This window comes from Vollenhovia emeryi, unplaced genomic scaffold (assembly GCF_000949405.1).
Source record: "Vollenhovia emeryi isolate VEMERY1.0 unplaced genomic scaffold, V.emery_V1.0 DF939164.1, whole genome shotgun sequence".
NCBI lineage: Eukaryota > Metazoa > Arthropoda > Insecta > Hymenoptera > Formicidae > Vollenhovia > Vollenhovia emeryi.
The window spans coordinates 833094-846675 of record NW_011967202.1 but is presented as its reverse complement, the minus strand read 5'-3'; the positions used below and the strand labels follow the sequence as shown (position 1 = coordinate 846675).

At 45.7% G+C, this 13582-nt stretch overlaps 1 protein-coding gene across 1 annotated transcript in view; it reads left to right on the top strand.

The window, feature by feature from the left end:
- Positions 1 to 13582, top strand: part of LOC105564501 (uncharacterized protein DDB_G0271670-like) — a 90916-nt gene that overhangs the window by 33128 nt on the left and 44206 nt on the right. Inside the window, exon 2 of the mRNA XM_012016916.1 lies at positions 5138 to 7593. Within this exon, the coding sequence (XP_011872306.1) occupies positions 5827 to 7593 (1767 nt within the window). The 5' untranslated portion in view covers positions 5138 to 5826. The remainder of the gene's footprint in view (positions 1 to 5137; positions 7594 to 13582) is intronic.

Below are 13582 nucleotides of genomic sequence, written 5' to 3'. Positions count from 1 at the left end.
TAAATTTTTAGAATTAAAGATTCAAGGGAGGAGTAAAAAAATAGAATGTCATCAAAGTAGGTTATTGCTGGTCTATGGAGATGTGTAGATCAGCTAAGTAGGTGTAAATTATCCTTAAAAGTGTCAAAATAGTACCAAAATTTCGACTCGGGGATTTAGTTCTACTTGTCGAAATCCGACGTCTCACTCTGTGCGAGGGAAATTAACTGAAATGTAAATATTGAGTTTTTATATCGTTGTCAGACTTTATCAGAAGATAAGGCGCAGACTCCTTTTGAAGCTCTTACATAATCGAAATCTGCTGGCAACTCGACGCACGTATCGTAAATAACACGCAATCATAAATTCTCGTCGTCGTAATAAATCGCGCGCGCGCTTTTTTTTTTATTCTACGGCGATATCAATTTTCGTTTTCTTATCTTTATCGTTACGGCCGATCGATCCGAAGCTGCTCCGGTATTATTGTCGAGACGCGTTTCGCCAGACGTAACAAAGTACATGCGCCTGCATGTGTACTTTAATAGGGGTATTAGCGATAAATTTAACACAAAACGCAGTCGAGATCTTAATCTGCAGCTCGTTTAAGTAAACTCATTACGCGGTCCCTACTTCGGAGGAAGCAGCGGCAGCATCGTTAGCATAAGCGATGACCCCTTCTCTCTGCCCGACTGCCGTGCTACATGTTAATAAGAACCTCGCTCTGTAAAACAAAGGGAATAAACTGGCCGCGCCAAGAAGAAACCTGTCTTTGTTTCTGTATTAACGCGTTCGCCAACACGTTTGATTAATCCCGCAGATTAACGTAATTAATGCTCTTTTGAAGTTGCGTCTGCGCGCGAAACGGTATTTTACTTGCTGAAAAATTGAATACAAAAATGCAACTAGTTTTAGCGCGTTCGAATGGATTTACTTGATGGGCTTTGATAACGAGCGCATTAAACAGGATTTGCCTCTGATTTAAATGTTAATTAAGATCCTTTTCAATGGGAGTGCGTAATTATAAAGGCGATAAAATTGGAATATTATTTATTGCGTATAACCTTGAGTTAATAACGTGCTCGTACAGAGATATTTTTATATATTGCATAATATATAAAGTAAAAATACAGTTTATGTTTATTAATACAAAATAAAATTAAAATTGATCAAACCGTCTCGGGTGAATCCGCGAGCGCGATACGTCACTTGCGGGAGAAACTTGGTCTTACAATTAAACGTCCGCTATCATCTTCGCGAAACTGATTTCTCTGCGAAATCTCATTATGAAGCGAGGCGGATCTTTTTATACATTCATTTCGTTATATTTCTCGTTTCGATTACTTCCCCCTTCGAGACGGAGATCGTCCACAAACGTGGTATTTACGGAAAACCGATTCATTTTCGTTTCCCGAGGGTTAGTCCCCGCGTCTCTCGCGTCCGTCTTGAATCGAAGTATTCGCGGGTTAACTCGACTCCGTTAACAAGGTAAATTCTCCCCCGTCCGACCTCAGTGGTGGACTTCATTGACGTCATTACGATCGAGGTACGCCAGAATGCTTGCGCCCACAGCACGGAATAGTTCGGGCTTACCAATTGTTCTCCCAGGAATGCCGTCAATCTCCATTCGTGGAATTGTTACGAGAGCGTAGAGGAGAGGGATCCCCTCGCGCGCGATACCCACCGCGCTCCCGTCTTTAACGACTCGTCTTTATCCCACCCGGTATAAATTGCACCGGATATTATTTTCGTCGCGCGAAACTCCCCGAAGTCGCGCGATTAATCATGTAACTTAAGGCCGGGGCAAGTTCCCGGCTACGTCGCGATCGTGCGATTTTGCGACTTCCGCTTCTTCTCGATTAACTCTTGAATATATATCGTCCCTTTTTCGCGACGCAACGAGCTAATCTGAAAGTACCCAAGTATGATGTATAAGTTAAATTTCGCCCGAGAAATTTAACGTTAACGGTGTAACGAGTATTAGTGTTGGTCTACAACCTTGCTTTTAAGCAAGCTGTAAGCCTTAAGCCGTACGAAATTAACCAATCACAGGCATTTATTCCCCTCACTCTCACTTGTGAGAGTTAGACTTTTGAGGCTTTCAGCCTAACGTAAACTTTTGTGCAACGTGCAACAATTTTGACACTTTTAAGGATAATTTCCACCTACTTAGCTGATCTATACACCTACATAGACCAGCAATAACCTACTTTGATGACATAATATTTTTTACTCCTCCCTTGAATCTTTAATTCTAAAAATTTACTTTAGCTCCTACTTAAAGGGACCTACTTTAATGCTAAATTGGCAAAAGTAGAAATTTCCGACACTATCAGTTTTTAAGTAGGAGTAAATTTTGTACTTGCAGTTCGACCTCTTTTACCGTCTTAGGTCCACTAAATAATAGAATTAAGGGTTCAACAGAGGGCCAAAATTTCGACTCGGGCGTGAACTGCAAAATGGAAGTAGATTACAGATAGATGCATACACGTATTACGTGAAACTACGTGTCTTTTTTTTATACCAATTTTTTAGTTCACTTTCCGATGAAATTTCCACGAGAGTTCACTCTAGAGTTCGTTTACACGCGGGGCTATAATCACGCGAGGCATTTACGCGTCCGCGCCGGTCGATAGATGCGTTATCCGTCTATTCAACCTTAAAGGGGAAACAATCAAAATAAGAGTAACAGCGGCCGAGCTGTCATCGTGCGCGATACTAAAGCTGGAACGTCTTTGTCGAGGTCGATTTTCTGCACGCCGATCGACGGGACGTACGCATGGATTAGTACGGGGCAGCGGTCGATTGGACAACAGTTGATGCACTTAACGATTATCGAGTCTATAACCGCAAAAGAAACGAGGTGAAACGGAGAAACGTTTGAGCGAGCAACTAGACCTTTATCCATGTACTTCTTATGGCGCAAGTGTCTCGCTTGCCGCTTCTTTTTATTACGTTGCAAGATATTAAATGGCATTGCAAAGGCCTTTAGAGTGACGTTAAATTTGAATGAGAATTTCGGGAATCTCATATTACAAAGACAGCTGATCCCGTAAAATTGATCGCCAACGTAAATTGACGCCACGCACGCCGAAACATTATATTGAATTACATTAAAGAAAGCCCGACAGGTCATTCTCGGTAATTTATGTTAATTCTATTCCTCACTTTAAGAAGCCGTTGCTTGGATCATTTATCTCCCACCGTAAATAGCGGCTGCTGGTTAATCATCCCACTTGTGCGTACGCACGATGAATGCGAATCGATATCGTCAGGACGGAATTTAGGCAGCTTACACATTTATAAAACTTATCAACTATAAGTCATTTTTATCACAGTATTATTCTTTTTTTTTCTCGATACAATATTGCGTCGCGAGCTGTCTTTTTTCTCTTATTTCCCGCGTCGACCATCTACCATCGTGGTTGCACGCAGTTATGTATCATATACTATATGTATATACATATATATATATATATATAATGTTCCGAGAAGACTCGATTTTAGAGAACACGGGATAAATTCTACTGTACTCTCTATTGGGAGATCCGTCGATATATCTCCCTTTCCTCGTCCAAATCTCCCCGTTTCTCTTTCTCGCGCCGGTCGTTACTGACGCGGGGCGGTTGGACCGCGGCCAAAATGCCGCCGGTAAAATTAATCGTTGCCTGACACGAATTCCTCTCTAAGTGGGAATACCAATTTGTAGGTGCGAAACGGAGAGCGGGAGAGAGAAAGAGAAAGAGAGAACGGGCAAGACGGAGGTTGCGCCGCGTTGCGCGCCCGGGGTGAAAGCCGGAAGGTGGAGAGGAGGAGGAGGAGGAGAAGGAGGAAGCGGGTGGGTAGAGCGGGTCTCTAAACATGTCGTTATATCGAAGCTAACAACCCGGTTTACGTCGGCTCTCGACTCGTTCTTGGGTTCTCCCAAGAGAAACGCCGGCGAGCAACGCGCGCGCGTTTCGCTGCTTATTGGCCGCCGGCCAAGTGCCCCTGAAGACTTATCCGCTATCAAGAATTGTTTATGAAAGCAACGAGACTACAAAGCGACGCGCGTAATCTTTCGAGCAGACCGGCCGCGACGCCAAATTAGCGCTGCCAAATTAATTGAAGTCGCTGAATTTTCAGATGAGTGACCGCGCCTCCGTCTTCCTCGTGTCGCGGCTCGTGAGAGCCGCGGACGCTTTTATTTCGATCTGCGAATCTTACTCCGCTGGATTTTCTCCCTCCGAGAAGCTACAGCGTGTTCTCGGGGAACAACGAATTTTCCTTTCATCATTGTTTCGCGGCTATTAAAAGGATTCTATGTGTATCTTCTAAATTCGCAAAGTTAATTTCTATGAATATGCTGTTGCCGGAATTTTGTAGATCGAGTCAAAATTTAATCGTGTAGAAAGTAACAATAGAAGTAAGGTAAAATGAGAGAGAAAGAGAAATTTAGAATTTGTGCGTCTCGTTAAAAACTTTTTTCAACAATTGCAATATTTTGGAACGCTTTAAAATATAACGTTTGAAACATGCGAGAGTTAATTAAGCTATTATGCAACTGATTGCCTACGGCAATAATTGTGTAGCAGCTTATATTGTAAGATGGGTTATTATCACAGTGAAATAACGGTGGTCATCTCGGCTTCTTTCTAAAACAATAATTATACCGCTGGAATGCGTCTCACGTTAGTGGCGAGCGGCGTGCCTATCAAGCTAAGAATGTGCCGGCGCATCTCGGTGTTGTTTTACAAAGAAAACGGAACGGATTGTGCTTGCCTCGCTATATTGGAGTTGCTCCATTCTCGTGGCATCTATTACCACATCTTACGGTAGCCGTCCATCGAGTTTAAAATAAAATAAAAAAAAAGAGTAAATTTCCATTGAATTGAAATAAGAAAGGAAGATGAATGACGGGCTTTCTCAAGGCATATAAAAGGACAGTCGGTTTCGTACGAAATTTGATTATTTGGTTAAGTAGAAAATTATAAAAATAGACCGTATAATGTAATGAAAGTTGAATTAAGCAGAGCCGAAGTGATGAATAACTAGGTGAATATTAATGAGATATCCGCGAAGTGACTGCTTCGACAAGATAATCTCGAGCTAATCCGTTAAGCGGTAAATTAATCGTTACACGTTTAACGCCGACATGAAGGGAATCACTTATGTGTTACAGATCGGAAGCACGTCGATCAGCCGAGGCGCGGTTCCGTCGGGAAATCGAAGGGAAGAACCGCCACGTTAGGCTGACGCCGACTGGGAGGATCGTTTCGGGGGACATGGCTTAACTCGCGACAAGTGGGAGACAGGTGGAGGAGCCACCATCCTCGGGTCTCAGGATTCCGAGAGCGCGGATGGTCGTCGAGATTTCCTTCGACGTTGGAAGTAATCACGAGTGGTGTCGGGTGGTGTGTTGGTGATCAAAGAGGGGGGGTTTCAGTGGCTGTGATCGTGGTGTTGTGTCGGGGATCAGTGTGTTGTCGTCGGTGAAGAGTGGTGAGAGGTATATCGGGTTGCGGCTACGTCCCTGCTACGGGAGTAAGAATTAACGAGAAGGAGCAAGTGTGGTGAGGAGAAATCAAGGTGGATAAGGTATACACACGATAAAAGAGGTGGAAGGCGCGGGAGAGGCGAAGAGAGAGAGAGATACGGCCGGATATATCGCGAATTACGTCGAGCGAGAGTAGAAGCGAGAGAGTGAGTGATGTGTTCGATGGACGAGGCGCGTCTCGCGGGCGGTGGTCGGGGTAATGATAACGCGTGCATTCACGCGCGCTACCACTACTATTACTTGGTATCCAAAGTGAGAAACGGCGGGCAGTCGGTGACCAGGCTGGCGGGCGCCGGGGAAACGTTTCCAAGGGCATGGCGACCACGCCACTAGGCGGTCGCCTCCCTAACGTAAACCGTAAAGGACCATCTCCGTGTATCGGTGGTGGTGGTATTAGTAGTAGTAATAGTAATAGTAACAACAGTGGTAACGGTAGCAACGGCAGTACCAGCAACGGTAACAGCGGTAACAACAACAACAACAACAACAACAACGGCTTAAGTAACAGCAACGCGAGCGGCAGTCAGTCGAGGAGGCAAGAGAGAGCATTGGTCGGCAGGGAGCATCGTGATCATCGTCATCATCACCATCACCATCACCATCACCATCATCACCATCATCATCACCATCAGGGTCGGGATAAGTCGTCGTCGTCGTCGTCGTCGTCGTCGTCGTCGAGCCAGCAGCGTGAGTTAAATAAAGCAAGCACAGTGGCTGCTAACGCCGGTGAACTGGATCCGGCCGCGACGAATGCGACCAATAACTTTGAGTACGACGACAACGAATGGGACATTGGCATAGGTGACCTGATAATCGATCTTGATGCGGACATTGAGAAGACGAGGGACGAGAAATTGAGCTCGGGGACAGGCATGGCTTCTACGCCTGCCTCGGCAGCATCGGCACCGAATAACGCGAATCATCATCAGTTGCAGAACTCAGCGAGTGGTCTCAACTCCAACTCCTCGTCCTCGTCCGTCCCGTCGACTGGTACGAACTCCAATAGTCAATCTTCGTCGTCCTCGTCATCGTCGTTGTCGTCGTCCTCCTCATCATCCTCATCGTCATCGTCCTCCTCTTCCTGCGGCGTGAATTCGTCGTCGGCGCGCTCCAACAGCCCCGGGAGCGGCAGCGGCGGCGGCGCCAACGGCACCGGCAGCGCGAACGGCGCCGGTAACACGAACGGCACTGCATCTGTGGTCACCGGTCCCGGTAACAAGCAAGCGTCGGGCGTCAACGTCAGTGGCGTCAACGCCGTCCACGGTAACGCCGGAAATCCCGGCAAGATGGCCGTTGAACACTCGGCCACCGTCGACAAGGGCCTCAAGATGAAGATCAAGCGGACGAAGCCCGGTACGAAGACCAGCGAAGCCAAACACGAGATCGTCAAGTCGAACGAGATCAACGGTACCGCCTCGTCGCAGGATTCGAATAACGGCACCGCTGCGTCCTCGACGTCTTCGTCCTCGGCTGTCGGCTCGACGTCCGCGTCGGTCGCGGTCGCGCAGAACTCACAGAACTCGGAATGCGGCGCGGCCGTCGGCGGGCAGTCGTCCTCGTCGAACAAGTCCAAGCCGAGCCATTCGCCGGCGTCGGCTGGCGGCACCGGTGCCGCACCCTCGTCCACCGCCGGCTCCAAACGCGGCTCGAGCGGTCATCGGCGCGACAAAGCGCGGGACAAGCACGAGAAGCCGCAGAGCAATCACACACCCCAGCAGACCAAGCCGGAGATGAACGGTACCGCGCGACCGGCGCCGCAGAGCCAAAACTCGGCCGGTGGCGCGACGCAGTCTCAGGGCCCGACGCCGGCCGCCACGGCGCCGCAACAGACCCAGGGACCACCGCCCAGCTCGAGGACAGGTTTCTCCGTGTCACAGGGCCCCGGGCCACCCGCGACCAGCGCGGCGGCACCCTGTCCGCCGCCGAGTCCGGCGAGCGCCACGGCGGCCGGCGCGCCGGCCAAACCGGAACAGACCAAGGTCGCCGCGGTGCCGGGTCCGCCGCTCACGACTCCCGCCGAGGAAGCAATGGACACTGCCGCTAGTCCTCCACCTGCGAAAAAGATGAAGACGGAGCCGAAGGTAAGTCCCTACTTGCGAGTTCGTCTCGTCCGAATTTCACCAATTTTACCTCTCGTTACGATACAACGGATAAGTCTTTTTTCTTTTATTTTTTATTTTTTTCCTGTTATTTTCACACGCTTGAAAGATTTAATTCCCGACGGGTCATTTATTCCCTGCGGATTTATAGCTCGAAAGCTATTAACGGCTAAATATTTTCAACTTGAAACGTCACATATTTGCGTTGAACCTGGAGTATTTTAGAATACCCGTTGATATCATTCGTCGCTTCGCATTCTCACAATCAGTCATGAAGCATCCGTAATTATAATTGCGATTTGAAAACAACGGACATGCCTACAATTAATTTTCCTCTCTTCTCTGGGGGGAGGGAGAGAGAGAGAGAGAAAGAGAGAGAGACAAGTTGAATTAAGTTCACGGATTTCCTTTTCCGGACAAAATTGCGCGCACAGGTACGTTAGCGGGATACACACAAATAGGGGAATTTTTTTTCCTCTTGCGCGACGCATTCCTACCGGATACGTAACGTTGATTTCCGGCAGCTCGTTAGTCGCCACGAGCTCGGGCAAGTCCCTCCTCCGATCGGTATCTTCGTCTCATCGGCGGCGACGCGTAACGCTCGTACGCACCTAACTCGCTCGCGGCGCGGCGAGATGAGAGCCGGCACGGAATCAATTACATAAGTTCATATGCATAGAACGCGAACGAACCGCGACCGAACGTTAGTCCGCATCATGTATGCGCGTGCATGCGTCAATATTGCCGTTCCGTTGCGTGCATAGGAAAGGGTTTTGCTTGGAAGCAAAGATAGTGGGAGATTACGGGGAGAAAAATGTTGAAAATGTCTCATTAGGCACGCATTGGTAATTGGACTTGTTAGTTCGTAGGTGAAAAACAATATTAGACAATTAACAAGGTAAATTTATTCATAAAACTGAATAATTTAAAACGCGCGAAAGGATGAACGATGTTTCCTCTAGCGGCAGTGTTTCTTTCCCTTCTTTTCCCCCTTTCCCTTTCTAAAAAAGAGATGTTACCAGCGCGAATGTCGTTAATATCGAACAGTTGAGCCTCTTTTCCGCGATGTCGATTGGTCTTCTCGAAGCGCGGTGTGTGCTTCACTTCTCTTTTAGATTCATAGTGAATGAAGATTAGTGATTTAGTAATATACATTTGTATACGTCAGCTATTGAGGTAAAATCTCTAATTTTAGTAATTAGAATTTAAGTAACAACGATTTTTGTTTTGAAACATTTTCTCGATTGAACAGAATTAATCGTTCATTTAATCAACACCAATAAGTCCGCAGAATGATACACAAAACGTAGTAACAGTCGCGGAACAAAGTAATGTAAAATATTCAGTACAGTATTTACAATTTCGTAGGCGGGACACGTCACCGCGCCGATAGAAAAACAACAACGAATTCTCAACGTTCGTTGTCGTTTTTCTATCGGCGCGGTGACGTACGATGTTTTTGCGTGCCATCGTGTACCTTTGAAGGTCGCTGCGTTATCACTCGCTCGCCGAACGTCGAGCCGGCAGGCAGCAGCGAGAGTCGGTCCGTGCGTCGTATTACTTTTGCGTTATCGGTTTCCGAGACTCGATCACGCTGAATGCAGGGATAAAACGCTATTGATTTGCACACCTTTATTAGTAACAAGTAACGTTCCTCGATTAATTATTCAATTTTTACAACTTGTAATGAGAAACGAATTGCATGTTGAGGCGACGGCTCTTTATCAACGTATACATAGACATTTCACGAGACTAACTCATCTAAAACTTTGTATTGTGTCGGTACTTTGTCGCGGTTACATCACGTTTACGCACCGCGCTCTTAATTATCTATCGATTTCGTGTAATCTGTTCCATTTTCGGGAAAAGAGAGAAATTTGTACTACTTCGGCGTTCGCGCTGTAATTCGCTCTGTCGTTCTTCGCAACTCAAACGGGCAGAAAGTAAAGAAAGTCGCTTATCGCACATTGTTACATTGTGTAAATGTAATCGAAAATTATCTCGATTAACTGTTGCAATTAATAACAAGTATTTATCGCTGAAAACTTTGCTCACATAATTTATTTCGAGGATTAGATTGAATGGCAAAGATTGTAAAATATCATTTCGTTGCGGACTAATAACTAAGTACTTCTTTACCGCAGATTATGCTTTCGATGCTCGCGTTGCGTTTTATATCGCCAATTCAAAAGTGTTTTTATCCATTATCCTATTCTTCCGAATAAAAAATGCAAGTTGTTAGATTGAGTAATTTGTATCGTAGAAAGTCACGCGATATTTGTTAATAATATTTGGTGTGTTCCGCGGTATTTCACATCGCGTACGGGAGTGCCCGAAATTTTGCGCGATCGATGATTTTCGCGAGTGAGTGTTGTGTTAGTGCAACAAGGAAATCTGAGAGGATGTGCAGGCCTAGGAGGCATCGGGCAACAGCGGAGAAAGGGTGAGGTAAGTGTCTTACATTTTTCTGTTATCTGTTACTTGTGCGAAATAAATCATCTGTTCTGTGTTTTTATTTTATTTATTCAAATGATTCAAACGAGGATTTGAATAAGTGTTAGAGACAAAACCATACATATAAAATTTTGTGAGTTTATATTTAAAAGAAAGACTTTTTCAGTATTCTATATAATTATTTTAATAAATACATATTTTTAAACATATAAAATATAAAGTTTATTTAATACAATAATTTTGTTTTTACATAATTAATCTATAATAATCATATACATATTTGTATTGTTACAGTTTAACATATACAGTTAACGATGTACAACTCTGCTGTTGCAACTTGTATCAGTGAGTGATAAATTACTTTTTACTTTAAAGTGACGTTGCGCCTACTACTTCTTTGCATGTGTGCAAATTCTTAAAAATATACATACTGAACTGGAAACTGCGCGCGCGAAGCGCGCGTTTTGTCATTTCTAGTTATTAATATAATGGATGGTTCTGTAAAACATACAAGGACGCTTTTTTATTAGACAAAGTATCTGGAATAGAAATAAATTTGTAATTCAGATTGAATTAATTCAATCTGAAGGAGAGGACTCCCCTTTTATTTCCCCCACTCGCAAATCGAGCAGAAATATGTTAATGAAAAAATGATGAAGACGCGGCGATATTTTTCTATTTTCGTCCAAATGGAAACTTCAAAGAATCGATATCGCATTGACATGCTTTACGTATTTGCTTCCGTTTTATTCTACGTCGGAGTAGACTATCGCCGTGACACTTGAATAAATAAATCCGCTTCTCGAACGCGACGCGAACGTTATTGTAAAATACGAGCTTCGGTTTCTGCCGCGAACCGCCGCGCGAGCGTGCGAGCGGACACGCATATGTATATCTGAAAATAAACGCGAAGCGAAAAATATCGTTTGAGAGATACGGCGGAGCGCCATAAATAAATCTCGTCTCGCGCGCTCTCTTCGTTCCTGCGATCCGCAGCCATCAAAAGTTGTGCATTATTTTCTCGCGTAGAGATCTGACAACGTTATCGTATTTTATGGTCGGCCGGACGCGGCGAACGGGACGGGTTTTCTTATTGGATGTGCGCGACAAATTTTTCCCTCAAACTGGACCCTTATCTAGCTTGACCGCCGTACTCGCCGTGCGACCGTTCGCCTTTTAAACGGCGCGCCGTTTTTTTTTTAATTCACTCATTCGTTCGCAATGCAGTCAAATTTCACCCGAGTTCAAGCGGACTTCTGCGCCCTCGAAATTCCAGCCGTAATTTTAATCGGCGAGGTATTTAAAAAAATAAAAAAAAATTACGACCATTAAAATGCACGGGGGCCGGCGAGGTTCGACTCCGTATTCCGCGGGGAATATTTCACGAATGTGTTACGTTGAAATTGCTGTAGCGTGTACACAGGACGGGCCCGTGTGTGTACACGCGCGTAGTCGTGAAATCCGCGCGTTTTCCAACGGACCTCGGTGTATCTCTCGCCTTGGCACACATCGGGACCATCGTCGTTCTCGTCATCGTCATCGTCGTCGTCGTCCCGCACGTACGTGCTCGTTCGTAACCTTGTTCGCGAGCCGTGTAACGCCGGACACGTATTCGCGCGTCAATCAACTCGCGTACGTGTCGCGGATGCGCTCGCGGCTCGGCTCGGCTCAGCTCGGGGCCCACGACTGCAACAAAATTGGGAGGGCACGCGCGTATGCGCCCGCGGCGGAAGACCCGACGACACAGCGTGCACTGTCACTGTGTTAACTGTTAAACGTTCCGGTTAACTATAATGACGCTCTTTTGCGCGTCCCGAAAAAGGAGAGGGGGAGAGAGTGTCGCGGGGAAAGGGTTTAACCGCGTGGCAACAAAGTTTCATGCTCGCGAGTGGATCGCAGCTTCGCCGTGAAATGTCAACGCGAGCGAGCGGGAGATGGGAAGAAGCAATTCTCTGCGCTAAATTGCAGGAATAAAAAAGCATGTTTTGTAACGATCTCTTCGGTGCTCATTTCATAGTTAAATGCTGATAAACCTTTTTGCGCGCTCTCGCGTTGCCGTGTGATATGCTTTTTTTTTATCTATTTACATATGCAAACCGCGTACTCGGCGAGCCGTAATTTTAAATGCAAATTTTGCGTATCGCTTCTAGAGACAAATACAGTGTAGATTACGATAAATATACTCTTGGTTGGCGCAACCGATCGCTACACGATGTTTCAACGGTGTAGATTTCGCGGAGGGTTTAAAGTTCAGGTAAGATAGAAATTGGCACGAACTATTTCTGCTCTTTGTGCGATGATTGCAGCCGAGCATTTTCACTTGGCGTCTCTCGTCGCTATTCACGGTTCATGGCAGCCGCTTTGTCGAAGCCGTTTTGAAAGTATACCGACACGTCGATACACAGCCGATTGACTCGCGTCATCTATTATTCGCCGCCCGATTCGGCGAGTGACATCGATACGACTGCTCTCCATTGTAATAGCGGCGTCATTATTTTTGCACGCCACGATTTGCCGGCGATATTATTAATGATCACCGCGTTATCCGAGAGAGGTAATATTTAACGAACATACATTCACCTGCGAACAAGCGATATGTAATCTCTGTCCTCGCAGTCTATTGTGTTCCGACTTCATAGTTTTCCAGGTATCGTTTCAGCTAATCCTCAATTTATCGCTTTTTACTCTCAACTTTCGACATACGATTATCAGACTCTCTACCGAGTATTTATTTTCAATTCTTAGAGTTTAATAGCGATTAACCGTTGCCATTTTCTTTCTTTTTTTTTCTTTAAAAATCCTCCACTGTCTCGAAAGCCGAGAATTCGGGACTCGTTCGCCGCGGTTCTCTCTGAGAGAGGCGACGGGGAAAGAGATAAATTCAGGTTATTGAAAATGAAAAGCCCACCGTGTGATTATGACAATCTCATTTAATTCCGCGTCGATAGATTTTAATAATTCGGACGTACGGCTAATCGAGCCGCGATGAACGAGTGGATTAACGCGCGGGGAAGGACCCGCTTGACGTGCCGTTTGATAAATATTTTTGATCGCGCCCCCGTCGACTCGGAATTGACGCTCATCGATGTCGGAACGGGTGCGGAGGTTGGGCGAAAGCCGAGGGACATGGCATGGTGGCCTGAGCAAAGTGGCATCGTCGACTGCTCTATGCACCGAGGGGAATAATCCGTTATATCCCTGGTATAGAGAGAGAGCTAGGGGTTCTCAAACTCGTTCCGCGTAAGAATGTTCGATATTCCAGCAACATTTAAGCGATCGGGGCAAACGTGTATTTTGTAATAGTTTACTGCGGTTTGCAGGCATTTTATTTTGCCTTTTTGGGAGATACAGTATTTTCTTCGTAAATTGAACATTGATAATAATCGCTAAGATCCAGTCCAGAGTTTTTAAAAGTGAGGTAATACGCATTGAAGAAGATATCCAGGAACGATAATTCGATGCTATTAGCATTTGTAGATTCCCCCCTTATTATCATGACTCAATTAATCTGGAGAGT